The sequence below is a fragment of the Osmerus eperlanus genome, unplaced genomic scaffold, assembly GCF_963692335.1.
Source record: "Osmerus eperlanus unplaced genomic scaffold, fOsmEpe2.1 SCAFFOLD_371, whole genome shotgun sequence".
Classification (NCBI taxonomy): Eukaryota; Metazoa; Chordata; class Actinopteri; order Osmeriformes; family Osmeridae; genus Osmerus; species Osmerus eperlanus.
The window spans coordinates 666-19840 of NW_026911692.1; the positions used below are offsets into that span (position 1 = coordinate 666).

At 43.2% G+C, this 19175-nt stretch overlaps 2 protein-coding genes across 2 annotated transcripts; both read left to right on the forward strand.

Moving 5' to 3' along the window:
- The first annotated feature begins 343 nt into the window (after positions 1-343).
- Positions 344-5595, forward strand: LOC134016468 (perforin-1-like). The gene is made up of 3 exons (XM_062455835.1): positions 344-454; positions 1536-2089; positions 4572-5595. Exons 1-3 carry the CDS (start codon positions 344-346, stop codon positions 5593-5595), a joined length of 1689 nt encoding a protein of 562 aa, XP_062311819.1.
- A 4807-nt stretch (positions 5596-10402) lies between these two features.
- Positions 10403-16771, forward strand: LOC134016467 (hematopoietic prostaglandin D synthase-like). Its single transcript, XM_062455833.1, has 5 exons — positions 10403-10533; positions 11249-11340; positions 14745-14854; positions 15136-15234; positions 16607-16771. Exons 1-5 carry the CDS (start codon positions 10403-10405, stop codon positions 16769-16771), a joined length of 597 nt encoding a protein of 198 aa, XP_062311817.1.
- Positions 16772-19175: the final 2404 nt, after the last annotated feature.

Consider the following 19175-nt stretch of genomic DNA (forward strand, 5'->3'; position numbering starts at 1 on the left):
GCACACTACGTGAATCGTAATGAATAAGGGTTGGCAAGTGTGCAGTTGTGTTAATTTGTCTATAGCTTACTCTCTGCCCCTCCCTGTGAGCCTGCAGGCATGATGCATGCCCTCACTCCCGATCTCGCGCTCTCCCTCCCCCACAGGACAGCTGGTATTCGCTAGACCGAGCATGCCAAAGCAAAACATGCTCAGCCCATGAAATGAAGCAGACATTAGGAAAAGGGGGGTGGCAGAGGGAATCGCTCTCTCACAGTGGGTTGGGCATTTAACCCTGCAACCCTGTCTCAGTCTGGTCAAAACCACTTTTTATTTCACGGTCGGAGTCTGAAACGGGGCAGTAATGCCAATAACTGGAACAACACTTAATTCCTGCAGGAGGAACGACGGGATCCACTGGGCAAACGGGACCACGGAGAACGAAGTGACACATAAACAAACAGCTGGAGAGAAGGTACGGGCGGAGTCCGGAGGGCATTATTCAGCGCACTGACCCTCGCTGCCGAGGGCTTGCCTGGTCTCCGTGGCAATGACTTTTGGGGCATTATTCCAAAGGATTAATGCTGCCACCTCTTTCAAGCAGGATTAGAAAATATCAACTCTCACTCTGCTGCATTTGATCTCAGAATACGCTCTGCTTAAATTAAATCAAATACACACTTTCTTTCCAACAAGAGTGGGAGAAGGTTTTGCCGAACCGACTGTGGTATTTTAGTTGCATGGTATTTCATATCTAAACAGGAGCCGCCCATGGCTGATGTTTATGTGCTTGATGTTTTTTTTCCTGCTGAGTAACTTTCAATTTCAGTATGAATCTCTATAACCGCCTACGCACTAAACAACAGCCTATGATAAAACTAGGACAAAAAAGCATGGGTTGAGAAATGAAAAGACTAGGCAAGGGTGGGGTGTTTTATGTTAAGACTTATGCACCATTTTCAGTGATTGTTATGCTAAATAGGCATGTGCCCATGCAAGGCCAAGTGGTTGAAAATTCTATGAGGTAAGAAACCACAAAGACATGAATCACGACATTCTAGTCTGCTGCTTCCAGTTTAGGCTCCTGTGAAACAGTCGGTTGGTTCACATCAGTGTACTTTTAAATACCGTACTACTTCCTACATCACATTTATATTAATATGTAAAATATTTTATGTATAGTAGATCACATGAGGAAAATACAGCCATTGACAAATTTCTTTGTGTCATATTCTCAAGAAACACCAAATTACGAGCATTTATCTGGTGTTTACATCTCCTAACTTTGCTACACCTAACAGTGCACACTCAATCCATTGTGATACTTGGATTCAACTTCCTTATTCAACCCACTATGGGCCATAACTGTAAATTGTAGGGTATTTATTTCCTTCTATCCTTTGTGACATGGCATGATGATAGAACCTGCAAAACACAAATGCAAAGAAATATTTAACAAGAATGGCTATAATGGGAATTCATTGCTATAATGGAAATTCATCGCTTTAAAATACTTCCTCCATTAAAACCGTCTTTGTATTTCTGTCACCTTCCAGATGAACGGCATGCGTGCCACAGTATTAGCGAGGCTGAGAGGCCTCTCCGCGCTGGCTGTGACGCTCCTGATCCTGGCGGACGTAAACGGGTGTGCGGGCTGCAGGACCGGCTTGCTGTCCGAGTGCGAGGAAGCCCCCTTCGTGCCGGGCTACAACCTGGCGGGCGAGGGCTTCGACGTGGTCACCATGCAGCGCAAAGGCGCCTACGTGATCGACGTCAAGTCCTACCTCACCCACAGCAACACCTGCACGCTGTGCCAGAACCCCTTCCAGGGCGGGCAGGCGCAGAAGATACCCGTGTCCGTGCTGGACTGGAGGACCGCCAGCCTCTGCAAGAAGCAGCTGTCCAGCGCCCTGCACCACTCCGTGGACTCCCTGGTGCGGAGCTCGGCCTCCCTGCTCAACATCGACTGGGCCATGGGCCTCAACCTGGATGAGACGGGCACGGCGGTACTTACGGGCAGTCGTTCAGAGGTCGCCCAGTTTGCCAGATCCCAGTTTAGCCTGGACAAGGCGACGTTCGCCACCCACGAGATCAGCTGCACGCACTACGGGTAGAGTCAAATCTTTAAGAAACATCTTGAAAACTTATCCTCAAAGTGATCATAGTTTTCAAAATACAATTTCCAAATGGTTGAACACATTTTGCAATACACCATGACAGTTTGAACACGCCATCTTTAAAGTGTTAACTGAATTGTATTATATGCTAATGGATGTTTTCTCTGAAAACAATGTTACAAGCATGAAGAAAATAGCTGTGTAAATGATGTGAAGCCTGTGGAGCTAGTAAGGGCAGACGACTCGAGAAGCTCCGCCCCCTCACATGATGCATACATCTAATGGGAGGGGCTATATTAAGCAGCAACCTAACCTGTTCAGGCCCTTGCTCATTTTTCACTCTTGCTGCATCTTCCCTGATGCAATCATACAAAGCCTCCCTGCTGCCTGGTTCATTCTGCATGCTAAAGCCATAGCGCTGCCTGGTTCATTCTGCACGCTAAAGCCATAGTGCTGCCTGGTTCATTCTGCACGCTAAAGCCATAGTGCTGCCTGGTTCATTCTGCACGCTAAAGCCATAGTGCTGCCTGGTTCATTCTGCACGCTAAAGCCATAGTGCTGCCTGGTTCATTCTGCACGCTAAAGACATAGCACTGCCTGGTTCATTCTGCACGCTAAAGACATAGCACTGCCTGGTTCATTCTGCACGCTAAAGCCATAGTGCTGCCTGGTTCATTCTGCACGCTAAAGCCATAGTGCTGCCTGGTTCATTCTGCACGCTAAAGCCATAGTGCTGCCTGGTTCATTCTGCACGCTAAAGACATAGCACTGCCTGGTTCATTCTGCACGCTAAAGACATAGCACTGCCTGGTTCATTCTGCACGCTAAAGCCATAGTGCTGCCTGGTTCATTCTGCACGCTAAAGACATAGCACTGCCTGGTTCATTCTGCACGCTAAAGACATAGCACTGCCTGGTTCATTCTGCACGCTAAAGACATAGCACTGCCTGGTTCATTCTGCACGCTAAAGCCATAGTGCTGCCTGGTTCATTCTGCACGCTAAAGACATAGCACTGCCTGGTTCATTCTGCACGCTAAAGACATAGCACTGCCTGGTTCATTCTGCACGCTAAAGCCATAGTGCTGCCTGGTTCATTCTGCACGCTAAAGTCATAGCGCTGCCTGGCTCATTCTGCACACTAAAGTCATAGCGCTGCCTGGTTCATTCTGCAGGCTAAAGCCATAGCGCTGCCTGGTTCATTCTGCACGCTAAAGCCATAGCGCTGCCTGGTTCATTCTGCACGCTAAAGCCATAGTGCTGCCTGGTTCATTCTGCACGCTAAAGTCATAGTGCTGCCTGGTTCATTCTGCACGCTAAAGCCATAGTGCTGCCTGGTTCATTCTGCATGCTAAAGCCATAGTGCTGCCTGGTTCATTCTGCACGTTAAAGTCATAGTGCTGCCTGGTTCATTCTGCATGCTAAAGCCATAGTGCTGCCTGGTTCATTCTGCATGCTAAAGCCATAGTGCTGCCTGGTTCATTCTGCACGTTAAAGTCATAGTGCTGCCTGGTTCATTCTGCATGCTAAAGCCATAGTGCTGCCTGGTTCATTCTGCATGCTAAAGCCATAGTGCTGCCTGGTTCATTCTGCACGTTAAAGTCATAGTGCTGCCTGGTTCATTCTGCACGCTAAAGTCATAGCGCTGCCTGGTTCATTCTGCACGCTAAAGCCATAGTGCTGCCTGGTTCATTCTGCACGCTAAAGCCATAGTGCTGCCTGGTTCATTCTGCACGCTAAAGCCATAGTGCTGCCTGGTTCATTCTGCACGCTAAAGCCATAGTGCTGCCTGGTTCATTCTGCACGCTAAAGTCATAGCACTGCCTGGTTCATTCTGCACGCTAAAGCCATAGTGCTGCCTGGTTCATTCTGCACGCTAAAGCCATAGCACTGCCTGGCTCATTCTGCACGCTAAAGCCATAGCGCTGCCTGGTTCATTCTGCACGCTAAAGTCATAGTGCTGCCTGGTTCATTCTGCTGCACCGTCTGTTTTGGAATGTTGCCATTGCCCATATTACACGCTATTGATTTGCTAGCTGCTTTTGCTCAAATTATCCTGCTATTCCTAATTCATGCCATCAAAGTATTTGTGCTCCCACCACCACCCCAGCATCCACCGGTGAGCTCTGCTTCTCAAGATCCCCATGAGGGGGGTTTGTAGCCACTCCCTGTTTCATTCCATTACATTAATGGCATTTGGCAGACGTTCTTATCCAGAGCGACGTACAGTTGATTAGACTAAGCAGGAGACAATCCTCCCCTGGAGCAATCCAGGGTTAAGGGCCTTGCTCAAGGGCCCAATGGCTGTGCAGATCTTATTGTGTACACCGGGATTAGAATCATCAACCAGTTGTCTGACTGAACTAAAAAATATGCAATTGTCTGAAAATGTTGCATAATGCGATTTTGTTCATGCTGTATGCAATATTTTCAATTAAAAAACATTGTTTGTATACACTCTTTTGTCACCTTTGTAGGTACAGACTGGCTGACCATCCAACACTCAGTGGGGAATTCTCTAAATATCTTCAGAGATTGCCCCCGAAGTACGACCGCCAAACACGCTACCTGTACCGGCGGATGATTGACACGTACGGGACCCATTTCATCCGGCAGGTGCGCCTGGGCGGCAGGGTGAGGCGGATCACGGCGTTCCGCACCTGTCTCGCGACGCTGCAGGGCTTCTCTGAGAGGGAAATCCAGAAGTGCTTGGACGTGGAGATGAAGATTGCACTGGGGTTCCTTCCGGTCAATGTGTCCTTCACCCACAAGTGCAGCAGCATTCTCAAGGACAACATGACGGTGGGTTTCTACCAGGGGTTCATGACTCACAAGATTGAGGTCATGGGGGGAGAGAAGTACTTCCCGGACGTCCTGTTCAACGAGAACCCCTCGTCCGCCTACAGCAGCTGGATGGCCAGCTTAAACGACAGCCCCGACGTGATCTCCTACTCCATCTTTCCCCTCCACAACCTGGTCAGTGACTCGCAGGTGAGCGACAACCTAAGAAAAGCGGTTTTGGAGTACATAGAGGAGAACAAGCTTGAGATGGCCAACAGGGAAGCCAACACCTGTGCCCCTGCCCCCAACCTGGACCACAACTGCTGTCCGTTGCGTGCCGGTCTGGGCCATTTGTGGGTGGCGGTGAAGAAAGCCGCCAACTTGAAGCCGGATTACTTTTCCCAGGCTGACGGCTTCGTGAAGGTGTGGTACAACGGACAGTACGAACAGACGGATGCGATCGCCAACGACAACCATCCTGTTTGGAATGCGGTTTATGATTTTGGCACGGTGGAGCTGGGTCATCAAATAATGTTTGAGGTCTGGGAGGACGATACGTTTTTCGATGACTTCCTGGGTCAATGCAAAATCTACCCCGAAAGAGGTCTTCACTCGTATAGCTGCCAACTAAATACAGGAGTCTTCTATTTCACCTATAGGGTCACATGTGATGTGCATCTGACTGGTTACAGGTGTGGAAGATACTCCCCGGGCAATTAAGAGATACCATTTACCTCTGAACATTTCAGAATCCAAGGCTAGCTTTGTGAAAGTCCTTGGTTATGGGACAATTTCTGATGTCCTTTTTGTTCGCTCTTTTATGTCAATATGCACACATTATTTTCAATTCAACAATTACTTGATAGTCATATTTCTTCAACTGTACAATATGTTTCTGTTTGACAGTACATTTACAGGACAAATAAGCAAGTCACACAACCTTGCAATGTACTACGCAGCTTTCTCTTTTAACTGTGAAAATACTCATATTGCCTAATTATATTGGTCAATGGACATTTCACTTACAGCAACTCCAAACAACAATACATTGCAAGTAAAGCAGGTGAAGATTAATTCTATTCACAAATAAATGAAACATGTACTGCCTATTATGTGTGTAGTTCATTCCCCACTGAAAGATGGTATATTGGACCTTCTGCAAAGGATGCCCTGATGTTTTCTTGCTCAAAGGAAAGACTGAAGAAACTTCCACTTCTAGCTCCAAGAAGGAACATTTAAGGGGTTGGAATGTCCTTAAAGATGACGGACCTCGGCCAATTTACAGGTCAGGAGCAAAGGAAGGAAAAAATAGGAGAAAAATAAGTGACTGGAATGAGCCCTAAATGTGTTCCATTTCCTGATGCAGAACAGGAATCTCAGCCGTGCACTTGATTTGTCATATTAAGGGGATGTCAGTAACACTTCCTGGTTCTTTAAAAAAGCTATCGGACTATAACACCTTCACAACTACTACATTGCTATCCAAAAATATTTGTCAATAAATACCAATAGGCTTATGGTGTGTGTCATATAGCTAGCATAGCATGGCAATGACACATTCTTCCACAGTGGTGAAAGGCCTAGTTGATGTAATTCAGATGAACATTTATGTATTATTATGTATGCTTAGTCACGAATGCACATGTGAAGCAACAATTTTGATGTGGAGGTTAATACCACAACTTTATCATATCTTTATCGTATCCTACTATGAACCAGGAAACCTGTAAACTGTTATAATGAACTTCAAAACAATTATATTTATTCTTACACAAAACATTTGACAAAATGAGTAACCAGGAGACTAATTTAAAGCAAAACTCCAATATGTTTGAAGCCATTTTTTAGAGACATAATAGTTTGCTGTGATTAGTTTCTTCACAAGAGCTGCCTTTTGTTTTCCGATGTTATGTACAGTGGATCATGTTGTGAGATCTTTGCTGTCACTGCAGCTCTTGAAACAGTAGGTTTGGAGACACAGATTGTAGATAACTTCTGCAATTAAACGGTTTACCTATTTGCTTTTGCAGTTTTGAATCACTGAACTTGCTGTTTCAAGGCCCCTGTTCATTTTAACAGCAATGGATAAGCATCCCAGCAGGCTTCCGGGTGTGAAGTTGAGTAAGCAGATACCACAGTAGATAAGATTACTGGCATATATCATTACACATAAGCCTCCTTCTTTGCTTCTCACCAAAGGAGATAGAGAAGTGAAGATTCAGGTAATTTCATGTCAGCCAATTGTTTCTCAAACTTAAAAGTCATGCTTCCAATTCAGTTTTGTTTATTAGAATTGCCTTGATGATTAAATTGAACCTATTCTATTTTTTCAGTTGCGTTTATATCTTCTCTAGGAGCAAAAAGGTTTTAAAGATAGTACTCTGGTGACTGTAGCACAATGTAAATGCTATGTTGCTGTTTATTGTATATGAGATATTCACTGTTGCTTTTTCAGTTTATTTGTATTATTGAAACCTGTTTTTTAATATACAAGCACAGTTTTTCAATATACAGTTAAATGCAAAAGTATTGGGACAGTGACCCATTTTTTCATACTGTTGGCTCTGTACTGGAATTTTAAATAAAAAGAATAAGAGGTTAAAGTGGAGACTTTCAGCTTTAATTAGAGGGTATTAACATCCATATTGGGTGATCTGTGTAGAAATTACATTCTATTTTATACATAGTCCCCCTATGACTGCTGTACAACATGGGATGTTGGCAGATTATGTGTTAGCACTCATTCCATTCTCATTTGGAAACCTCAGTCTTGGTGGTTGTTTTGCATATTAGAGGTACCTTCTGATTTTCTAAACGCAGTTACTATGATCAAGTTTTTCCAGCTAAACAAGGAAATAAGCTGTATTCTCTGGTGTAAAATCCAGCTATGACCAGCTTGAAATACCAGCTGTTTAAATACATAGCTTGAGCTGGTTGAGTATAGGGCTGCTCAAACTCATCAACCAGCTACCAGCTGTTTCAAACACTAGCTTGAGCTTTTTTTTCAGCAGGGTTGTCTTGGTACAGTAGCTTACTGCCAGTTAAAATCACATTAATCAGTCAACATGTTTGTTAGTTACGGTTCTGCTGTATATAGAGCTGAAAACCAGTGTTTATTCTGTAAGTTTTTTTTCTTCTTCTCTACAGTTATCTGCTGAGACCGTCTGCTTCACTTTGAGTGTGGATAAAGTGCCATGGTACTGATAAGATCCACTCACACTATCCATACTAGATGCTCAATCATTTTCATTTGTGCAAATACAAACCTGTGCTCTCTGACCATCTTGTTATTTGTTGAATTCCAAAACATGTAATTCAAGGGGAAAAAATGCAAGAGATGAGTTGAGACATTTCAACTCAGATCTGTTGGGCTCATGCGAATTTTACACATTGCTAAATGGGGCTCTGTTGTTGCATATGCTAATGGTAATGCTTAGGCAAAAATATTCTGCACCTATGTTATTAAAGTAATTTAATTTATTCATTGAGACATTCTACCAGTGCTGATATCCAGTCCAACAGCACTGGAACCTTTTAATGTATCACTCCGCTTTCCACTAAAAAGTGGCAGAAAAGTGTCATTCTGCAAGAAACGTGTATTTCCCTAGTTGCATTATCAATAGAAACATGCAAACAAATGGCGCCTGGACAACAAAAACGATACCAATGCTAATGGAGTGGGTGAGAGTTAGGACTGGGAAATGAGGTGCAAATCATGTGCTCCTTGAGACGATAAAAAAGAAAGACATTTACATTATAAAAGAAGATTGTCCCTCTCTCTACCTCCACAATCATAGCACAAGTCTGCATTATTCTTTTACAGGAAGCAAAGAAAAGGAATGTTAATCTGTTCAAAAAAATTGCAGTGTCAACATTTTTCTCTTCAAACTCTCTTCAAACTGTATAAACTGAAGAAACCTTTCAAGATTTAACTTCACTTTAAATTACTCAACTAATATTTAGTTGCATAACCATTGTTTTTGATAACTGCTGCGCACCTGCATTGCATCTGGCACCTAGAAACAGGTATTTCAGCCCAGGATGAACAAATTACATTCCACAGTTCCTGTGAATTTTTGGGTTTTGCTTCAGGGACTGCATTTTTAATGTCAAGTTTTCAATGGGGTTGAGGCCGAGGAATTGAGCTGGCCACACTCCATTACCGCTATCCTTTTTGTCTGGAACCAAGATGTGGCTCGCTTACTCATGTGTTTGGGGTTGCTGTCTTGTTGAAACACCCATTTCAGGGGCATTTCCCCTTCGGCATACGGCAACATAATCTCTTCAAGTATTTTGATGTATTGATCCATGATCCCTGGTATACAAACCCATGATACAAACCCATTCCCTCTAGGGTCTTTCAGCAAACTTATCCCTGGTTATGGGTATGCACTTTGTTGTACGTCGCTCTAGATAAGAGTGTCTGCCAAATGCCAATAATGTAATGTAATGTAAATGAAAAACATCCCCATACCATGCTTCACTGTCTTCACAGGGTATTGTGGCTTGAATTCAGTACCCACCCGGGGGTCATCTGACATAATATTGACGACCACTAGACCGGAAAAGAACAGTTGTACTTTCATCAGTCCACAGAATGTTACACCATTTCTACAGCATGTTAGGCCAATCAAATTTTAACCGATGCCCTTTTTACAACAATGGTGCTTTACGGGGGCTTCTTGCTGATAGTTTAGCTTTGATCAAATGTCTTCTGACTGTAACAGCACTTACAGGTAATTGCAGATCGTCTTTGATCTTTCTGGAGCTGATGAATGGCTGAATCTTTGCCTTTCTGACTATTCTTTGATCCGTTTTAACAGTAGTTGCTTATTTTCTTCCCCGTGTTTTGGGTTTTTGTTGACATTTTAAAGCATTTGAGATCATTTTAGCTCAGCATCCTATAATTTGCTACTCTTCTTTATATGTTTTCCCCTCTCCAATCAAGTTTTTAATCAAATTACGTTGTTCCTTCAAACAATGTTTGGAACAGCCCATTTTATTTAGCAATTCAGAAATAAAAATATTTTATAACAATGTGTGAAAAATTTTCTTCCCTTCTTCCTTAATAAAGAACAATTAATGACAACTGTTTTTTCACAGAATTAATGAATTCTCTAATTAAACTCCACACTGCTATTATTTTTAACATGTCCCCCTTTCAATGAATGAGTCAATTACTCAGAACAAGCAACATGCATGTCAGACTGTTGTTTTTCTATTACACTACTACATCTACAAGTAAAGTATTTGCCATGCTGAAATATCACTACTACTAATAACAGTGGTTCATCAGGTTACTAATGTTGCACTGCTATTTTCTTGAACACAACTGTACAGAATAAATATTCACCCGATGTTTGATACCCTCATATTTGCCCATTCCAAGATCTGTTGTACTGTCACACCACCTGAAATGACCCACAATTGTACATTTGTGGGACCAGCTGTCATGTTATGCAACGGTTCAGGTAATATCAATATGCAATGATGGACAACTGTGTTGCAGACGTGCAGTGCGGCCGGTATGTTGCCCTACAAGCTCATCTACTTCAACATGCGAGGGAGAGCTGAACTCTCCCGCTACATACTAGCCTGTGCTGAGATCCCCTTCCAGGACGACAGGGTGGAGTGGAAAGACTGGCCATCCCTCAAGCCGTGTGAGTACCTGAAATATCGAGTATATACAGTTGGCTGGCCACACTTAGTGAGCACTGTATTAGGTAGACCTGTCCACCGACTTAATGCAAATATTTAATCAGCCAATCATGTGGTAGAAACTTAACAGCATGCAGACCTGGTCAAGAGGTTCAGCTGTTGTTCAGTCCAAACATGAGAATGGTCATTCTCCTGACGTCTCTCATTAACAAGATGTTTCTGTCTGCAGAACTGCTGCTCACTGGATTCTTTTTGCTTTTTGCACCATTCTTTGCAAAGAATAGGGAGCGTGAAAATCCCAGAAACAGCAGTTTCTGAGATACTTAAACCACCCTGTCTGCCACCAACAATCATTCCATGGTCAAAGTCACTGATATCACATTTTTCCCCACATTCTAATGGTTGCTGTGAACATTAACTGAAGCTCCTGACCACTATTTACATGATTGCATGCATTGCACTGCTGCCACACAATTGCCTTATTAGATAAATGGCATGAATAAGTAGGTGCAATGAAGTAAATATATCTACACACTTCACCTTGTCAAGTAACTACCAATTTTTTAATAACTAACTTACAAGTAAAATTAAGCAATATAATGTATGCGTCTTTGTACATACTGCACATATTTAGACATACCGTACATAGTACTACTGTAATAAAAAGGGACACTGCCAGGGATTACGATTCAGTTCTCATCTCCTCTTTTTCCAGCCTTTCCCTTCAGCAGCTCCCGGTGCTGGAAGTTGAGGGGGTTGAGCTGAACCAGAGTCTGGCCATTGCAAGGTTCTTCGCAAAAGAAGCAGGTAACAACAATTTTCTGTCAAGTCTTCACTACCACAGAATCGTTGAAAACGTTCGGCAAATATATAAAAAGCAGAATATACACTCAGTGATCACTTTATTAGTAGACCTTTACATCAGCTTGTTAATGCAAATATCAATTTAGCCAATCATACTTTTACGCATTGGGCAGCAACCCAATGCATAAAAGCATGCAGGCATGCTCAAGAGGTTCAGTTGTTGTTCAGACCAAAGATCAGAATGGCAAAGTAATTTAAGTGACCTCGACCATGGAATGATTGTTGGTGCCAGACTGGATGGTTTGAGCATCTCAGAAACTGCTGATCTCCTGGGATTTTCACAGAGTCTCAAGAGTTTGCAGAGACTGGTTGAAGCTGACAGGAAAGTAACACAAATAACCACACATTACAACAGTGGTATGCATAAGATCATCTCTGATCACACAACATGGCAAAGCATGTAAACCCATTAATATGTAAACACATACCTTATTCAGATCAAGCGTATTTCATCCAAAGAAAGTAGTCAGTTTAAGTGTTTTGATGGTATATATTCTCCTGTTAAGCAAAAGGTTTACACCACCCATTTTAAACGAAATAAAATTTCCATCGGAATAGGCTAGTTTGTTCTCACTGAGTGGTTACATAAGGCATTTTTATTCTGATTGGGTTAGTAATCCAATTAAATATGGAATAGGCTCCATGTAAACATGGCACATATATATATCTCGAGTGCATATTTTCCTGTGAGGCACATTCCTCCCTCAGTCTGTATTCGCTGTCATTGGCAGAAGGCAGAAGGCAAACAGCCTCTCCACCACCTCACAGAGTCAGAAATAAAAATACAGCAGCCGCTCAGAGAATTGTTCCATTCCGTTCACCTACTCGACTTGACAAAGAAGCAAAGGTTGCAAGGGGCCAGGCTTGTGAATTAAGAATTAAGAGCGTTTTCCCCCCCGTGAAAACGATTCCCATTCTCGTCATTTCCCCAAGCCCCCCAGGCAGCTTGGTCTTGGAGGATCCCTTTCGCAACACAGGTCCGCAGCCTGCCTGAGCCCCTCATGTGCATCCTCTCCTGAGCCCACACAGAATTGCCAGCAGGTTGTGGAGGGGCAGCTGGGTGGTTATGTGTGTAGCAATGTTACATTCAATCTCTTCATTCTGACTACAAACGGAACATTAATAGCATGGATATATACTGGTTCTGAGAAATCCCTGAATAACTCATTGTGGATAAAATGACAATCATTTTATCCAAAGCGACTTACAGTTGATTCGACGAACAGGGGACAACCCTGAGATTGATGTAAATCTCATGGTATTTCATAGAGTCTGTGATGCAATTTATCATAACATGGTTCCCAGGGCCTTTGAAAGTAAAACAAACAACCATACTTCACAGTGGGGATTAGATCTTTTCTGCATGATTGCACGTAATACACCAAATCCACCTCTGGTGTTTGTTGCCAAAAAGCTCTGACTGAATCTAGTCCAACCATAGAACCTGGTTCCAATTGAAGTTCCAGTGACGCACAGCAAACTGTAAATGCTTACATTGGTGAACTAATGACAGCATAGCCTTTCTTCTTCCAAATAGCTCTGAGGAAGGTGGTGTTTAACTGTAGCTTTGGTGACGTTGTGACTCCAGAATGCAACCAACTTCTGCAATTCACTAACTGTGATCCTAGTAGAAACTTTAGAACCATCACTTGGGGCTAAATACACTGGTGTCTGCACCCAGGCTGGTTCATCATAGCTCCAGTTGTTTGAAGCTTCTTAATTATCGCCCTAATACTGAAGATATTTTCAGAAGTTTCGCTTTTTTTTATAGTCATGGCCTGATTTATGAAGCGGAACAACCCTTTATCTCATTTTCATTTGTGTATTATCTGATCTTCTCCATGTTGATGGATGACTAAGGGAGTTTGGCCTGTTGTGTGCCACGATGAAACAGGTAATCACTGAGGACTATTAAATAAGTGTAACGTGTGTTTTTGAGAAAATAGTTTATTGTTGATTAAGATTTATTAAGATTCTTACTATTTCTTTTTAAAATAATAAATACATGTTTTTTTACATTTTCATTTTCTTTGAATAATTTACCCTGAAATAAAATATGATTTCTCATATTTTGAGTGTAAGATCAAGCTGACAAAGTGAGAATTTATTTTCCATAGCCTTCTTTACCAAGGGTGACAATAATTATTGAGGGCATGATGGCCAAATGCCCATTAAGGTGAGATGAAATACCAAACTTTAACCACACCTTGACCTAAGCACTCATACATACAAACAATCACCAACCGCAAGTTAAGGGCTTGTTCAGATCACCTGGCTCCCATTTTCCTGGCAACTTCCATGGAAACACCTGGCATGTGTACAATTCGTTGTTGATGCATCAAGATAAATTCGCTTTGACAGCCTAATTGCAGTATCTGATGTCTCCTGCTATCTATGCAAAAGCAGAAGCGCAAAGATATGAATCATTACTCAGACGAGTACGCTGAGAGACAAAACCACAGGTTTTCAGATCAGGAAACATAAAATAGAACGCCCCACTGATCTGAAAGCATTTCCCGTTGAGAGCGCAATATGCTTTGACTCAGCTAACAGAACATTACGGTCAATTTTATTCATCACTTCATTTACTGAAGCAACTGGATTTAAAGGTCCCATATTGTACACCTGTCTAGTGTTCTATTCCAGGCCCTGATACAGTCCGTTTTAAGTACCAAGAACAATCTCTATCCAGTTTCACATGTCCATTCTCCAGCGCCTCTCGAGCTTTACCAAGAAGAGGCTGTTTTAGCGACTGTGTCTTTAAGGCTCATTGATATCATATGAACCTCTGTTCTGATTGGCTGGGCAGGTCCAACAAGCTGAACGGCATCAGTGTCGAGTGCTGAAGCAAACAAACGTATCATTGTGATGTCATAATTTACAGATATGGATAATACGGATTGGGTATTTATTCGGGGATCATGGATTGTAACAATCTATTTGGGGACTGTGTGCGTTTTGATACTTTCACAGTGTTTTTATAACACCTGCAACTCCTTTATAATCCACATAGCAAGGGAAATCTCATTTTCCACAATATGGGACCTTTAAGTGGAACTGATCCTAACCATGGTTGATCGTGCCCCTGCGATCTGTCACCTGAGGAGGCCTACAGTAGCTATGTGGTAGCTCGCCTGGGTGATTTGATCTACTCGGAAGAATGCAGCCAGACAACACATACAGGAGGAAACAAATGCTAGCTTGTGCTCTTCTAAAGGCATTCAAGTGCTCCGTTGAGCAATTCAAACTTGGGAGGAAAACTAGGTCAAATAAAGGTCAAATAAAGGTCAAATAATGATGAGGTATCGCATGGCATAGGCAAGCTTTTCCTGGGATCTGTTCTGCAGGGCTGGCAGGGAACAGCAGGCTGGAAGAGGCCCAGGCGGACGCCTTGGTGGAGAGTCTCAACGACTTCACTCTCCTGATTCCCTGGAGGGAGGAGGACCAGGCGCTCAAGGTTCAGACAGCAAAATAATTTGGTTTACAACAGTGGTCCTCACTCCTGGTCCTAGAGAGCTGTAGGGTGTGCTGGTTTTGGTTTTCGCCTTAATATCAGCAATCAATTCAGACCCAAGAAACCAAGTGAATCTCTACAAGTCACTGCTTTATTTGATCAATTATGTGCCGAGTAACAACAAAAGCCAGCTCTCCAGGACCAGGAGTAAGGACCACTGGGTTTACAAGCATACTCGTGGGCTTGTGTCTTACAGGCTGACAAATGTTTGTCTTGGTACTCAGAAACAGAAGATTGACGAGCTCTTCGACTGCTACATGCCCAAGCTGTTGAGCTTCCTTGAGAAGCACCTGAGGGACAGAGACTGGCTGGTGGGAAATGCGGTGAGCAGGCCTAACTGGTTAGAATCGCTGAGTATCTGAGATCATGACTCATCTGGAATAAATAGCAAAGTGCGACACTCGACACTCCATTTGATTCTACATTATCAAAATGAAGATGCTAGGAATTCTAGGAGCCATTTCGAAGTGGGTTCGGAATTGGCAACGGGATAGAACACAAAGAGTAGTAGGAGGGGTCTTATCCGAGCAGGGTATTGTGGGAAGTGGAGTCCCACAGGGATCAGTGCTAGGGCCACTGCTCTTCCTTATTTACATAAATGACCTTGACATAGACATTGAAAGTAATTTAGTTAAATTTGCAGATGATACAAAACTAGGAGGTTTAGCTAACAGTATGCAATCTACTAAAGTAATCCAGGAAGACTTAAACAGAATCCAAAAGTGGGCGGAAACCTGGCAAATGAAATTCAATACAGCTAAATGTACAGTTCTACATGTGAAAAATAAAAATATAAGGCAGGATTACTTCATGGGGAGTACAAAATTGGATAGTGCTCAAATTGAAAAAGACTTGGGAGTAATAGTTGACCAAAGCCTTCCAGGTTCTAGTCAATTTGCGGTAGCAGTTTAAAAAAAAAGAAAGAAAAAGGCCAACAAGATGCTAGGGTACATAGCCAGGAGTATTGAGTACAAGTCCAAGGAAGTTATACTCACCTTATGCAATACTCTTTAGACCACACTTGGGAGTGCTGTGTGCAATTCTGGGGACCGCAATATAAGAAAGATTATATATTATATTGAGGCGCTGGAAAAGGTTCAGAGAAGGGCAACCAGATTGATTCCATGTATAAAAGGTAAGAGTTACGAGAATAGACATAAAATGCTTAATCTCTTTAAATTCAGTAAAAGGAGATTTAGGGGGATTTTAAATTAAAGGGATTAACAAAGTGAATTATAGGCAATTCTTCAGGGTGAGTTCGCTTAGCAGAACGAGAGGGCACAAATGAAAATTGCCAAAGGAGAATAGATATTAGGAAGTATTTTTTCACACAGCGAGTGGTCAATGTGTGGAATAGCTTGCCAATACACAAAGTGGAGGCAGAAACACTGGGGTTTTCAAGACCAGGCTTGATATGGTGTTGGGTACTATTTAGCTTTTAGGAAAACTAGGCAGTAGGTACCCTTAGGAGTTGGAAAAGGCAAACTGAATGGGCTGAATGGCCTGTTCTTGCCATTACATTATGTTATTTTACGATTAAGTGCTGAGTAACAACAAAAGCCAGCAGACCCTACAGCTCTCCAGGACCAGGAGTGAGGACCACTGATGTAGACGGAGGACCGAGACACATGACCCAGGCAAACTGGTGGAAGTGGATGTTCTTCCTCCCACCTCACATTCTCTCCTCTTCCTCAGATGACCTGGGCGGACCTGTACTGGCATGTCTGCTTCACCACCTGCAGCGTCCTGCGGCCGGGGTTCGCCAGTCAGAGCCCGGGTCTGTCTGCGCTCATCGACAGGGTGGGGAGCATCCCGCAGCTGGCCCGCTGGATCCAGGGCCGGCCCGCCAGTGAATTTTAGGCCGGCCCCATAACGAAAAGCGCCATTCAAAATGGCATTAGCAAAAATATGCATTTAACTACCGGAGAGTCAGGAAAAAACAAAACAAAAAAACAACTTTTTTTTCTACATAAGTAAAATGGTAAATGGTTGGCATTTATACAGCGCCTTTATCCAAAGTGCTGTACAATTGAAGCTTCTCATTCACCCCATTCATACACCAACAGCAATTGGCTGCCATGCAAGGCACAAACCAGCTTGTCAGGAGCATTTGTGGGTTAGGTGTCTTGCACAGGGACACTTCGACACACCCAGGTGGGATTGAACTGGCAACCCCCTCTGACTGCTTACCACCTGAGCCAATGTCTCCCCATTTGCCACGGATGACAAAAAATATAACTATAAACATTTTTTATATTGTGTATTTATTATTTTATTTTAATTCAATGTCCCTTATGTTAACAGAAATAGTGTATGGAGCTCAGGAAAGGCAGCCTCGTTTGAGGTCAAGCGTTCTGCTGAAGATGCATGAATCCCTATAAGGAGCGCTTCATTATGCAAGCAATCTTTCCACTAAAGTCACAACGACTTCACTGCGGCACCCATTTTGGGTTAAACGGTGGAAGCGGCGGGCTCAAAGAGCAATAACATTGAATGTCACGGAAAGAGATCTAAGAACTGTGAAGAACTGGCCACAATGCTCGGCCCAACCATTTTTATCAATTTTTTAACAATGTGCTTTCACCAATGATGAAATTAATAAAGCAATGAAGCAACAGACCCTTCCCTTTTTAGTAGTGAATTGGGTATAAACAGCAGACCTCTGGTATGCACTGTGAATAAAGCAGAAGTCCAATGTAAAGTCATTTAAGGCTTTTGGCTTCCACTGTTTTTAATGAAACAAGCTGACCTCACCTGTTTGAAATTCTGTCAGCTGATTTGTGGTTGTTTGCTCCTTACACCAAATGAACAGAGGATCAGCATGGTTGCCCATTGCTGACAATGTCATTCCTACACAGTCAGCAATTCAAGCTCAAGGGACTAAGATGGCTTAGTTTGAGGCCTAGTGGCCAAGGTACATAATTGCATAACTGGGACCCGGATGTTTGGTGGTTCAAGCCCTGGTGTAGCCATGTTAAGATCCATGATACCTAATTTAATGTCATACATTACCCCAAAGCATGATGGGATGGCACTTCTTAATTTTGAGTCATACCTGTGTGATAGCCTCTGCTTTCTGACTTGACTTGACCTGACCTGACCTGACTTGACTTGACCTTTAAGTATCTCCCTGTATCGGGACACACCAACTACTGTAAGGAGTAACTGATAAGAACTAAAACACAAGCAAATACGTGCAATTTTAAGTAACCCATGACGAACCTCACAGAAAATAAAGAGAAGCTGCAAATTCTCTTCAATAATGTGAAATCTTTATTTTAGAGTCGCAAAACTTTGTTTCAGCAGCACGGATAAGAAATACCAAAAAACAATAACAAAAAAAACTAAACGGAAACATTGTCACCAACAAGACTTTGAACATCAATGATCACATCGCAGACACACACGCCCTCTTCCCCTCCCCCGTGCACCCCTGCCCCCTGCTGAGTTCACGCTTTTGTGCAGAAAATGAGGAACGTGGCATAGCATAGTCTCTGTCCTTGCAGGAGCGGGGGGAGGATGTCTCCGATAGGGCCGTTCCCACCGCTGGTCCTGGCCCACCCATCTTCCGGATGCGGTCCAGGCCAGGACGGGGGGGAGATACAGTACTTGGAGCGGTTGGGCTGAGGGGTTGGGCGAAGGGGTTGGGCGAGGAGAGCTCACAGACCCAGAGAGGCTTTCAGCAGGGAGGCCATGTTCTCGGGCATCGAGCCCTCGTTGCCTGGAGGAGAACCAGAAACCTGCCATTAGAACCGTAACCGTAACCGTGACCGTGCGGTCACCAAGACATGCGGACCCATCTTCGAACAGAACAGCGTGACCAAACCCGCGTCCAGGCGTTAACAAAAATAACCATTCCCAGCATTGCGACGGCAAATGAATGACAACTGCCAATTTGATTTGAATTCAGCCGATCAGAAGTGAGCCTGAAGTTACAGAGGTTTCGCGTTTAATTTGGCCGCTTTGCCTCTGCGGAAAAATGTACTAGCGAGCTTCCAACACTAGGCGGCAAACGCATTGTATTTCGGCCTGTAACAGGCAGAGCAGTCATTTGTAGAAAGATTAACCATAATCCAGTGTTTTAGGGCTTGTTTTTCACAGAACCACCACCAGGTGGCAAATTTGAGCAGTCACTTTTGTGAGCCCACCCACCCGGCGTGATGCACAGAAACAGATATATAGTGTGTGAAAGTGTTTCCCCCTTGCTGATTTCTTTTTTTTTTTTGCATGTTTGTCACACTTAAATGTTTCAGATCAAACTAAT

Excerpts from the sequence above, each read along its gene's own strand:
- LOC134016468 (XM_062455835.1), top strand. The coding sequence starts at position 344 with ATGCCAATAACTGGAACAACACTTAATTCCTGCAGGAGGAACGACGGG. Across the intron at positions 455-1,535 it reads AACAAACAGCTGGAGAGAAG|ATGAACGGCATGCGTGCCAC; the intron begins GTACGGGCGGAG and ends GTCACCTTCCAG. Across the intron at positions 2,090-4,571 it reads ATCAGCTGCACGCACTACGG|GTACAGACTGGCTGACCATC; the intron begins GTAGAGTCAAAT and ends TCACCTTTGTAG.
- LOC134016467 (XM_062455833.1), top strand. The coding sequence starts at position 10,403 with ATGTTGCCCTACAAGCTCATCTACTTCAACATGCGAGGGAGAGCTGAA. Across the intron at positions 10,534-11,248 it reads GACTGGCCATCCCTCAAGCC|CCTTTCCCTTCAGCAGCTCC; the intron begins GTGTGAGTACCT and ends CTCTTTTTCCAG. Across the intron at positions 14,855-15,135 it reads AGGAGGACCAGGCGCTCAAG|AAACAGAAGATTGACGAGCT; the intron begins GTTCAGACAGCA and ends CTTGGTACTCAG.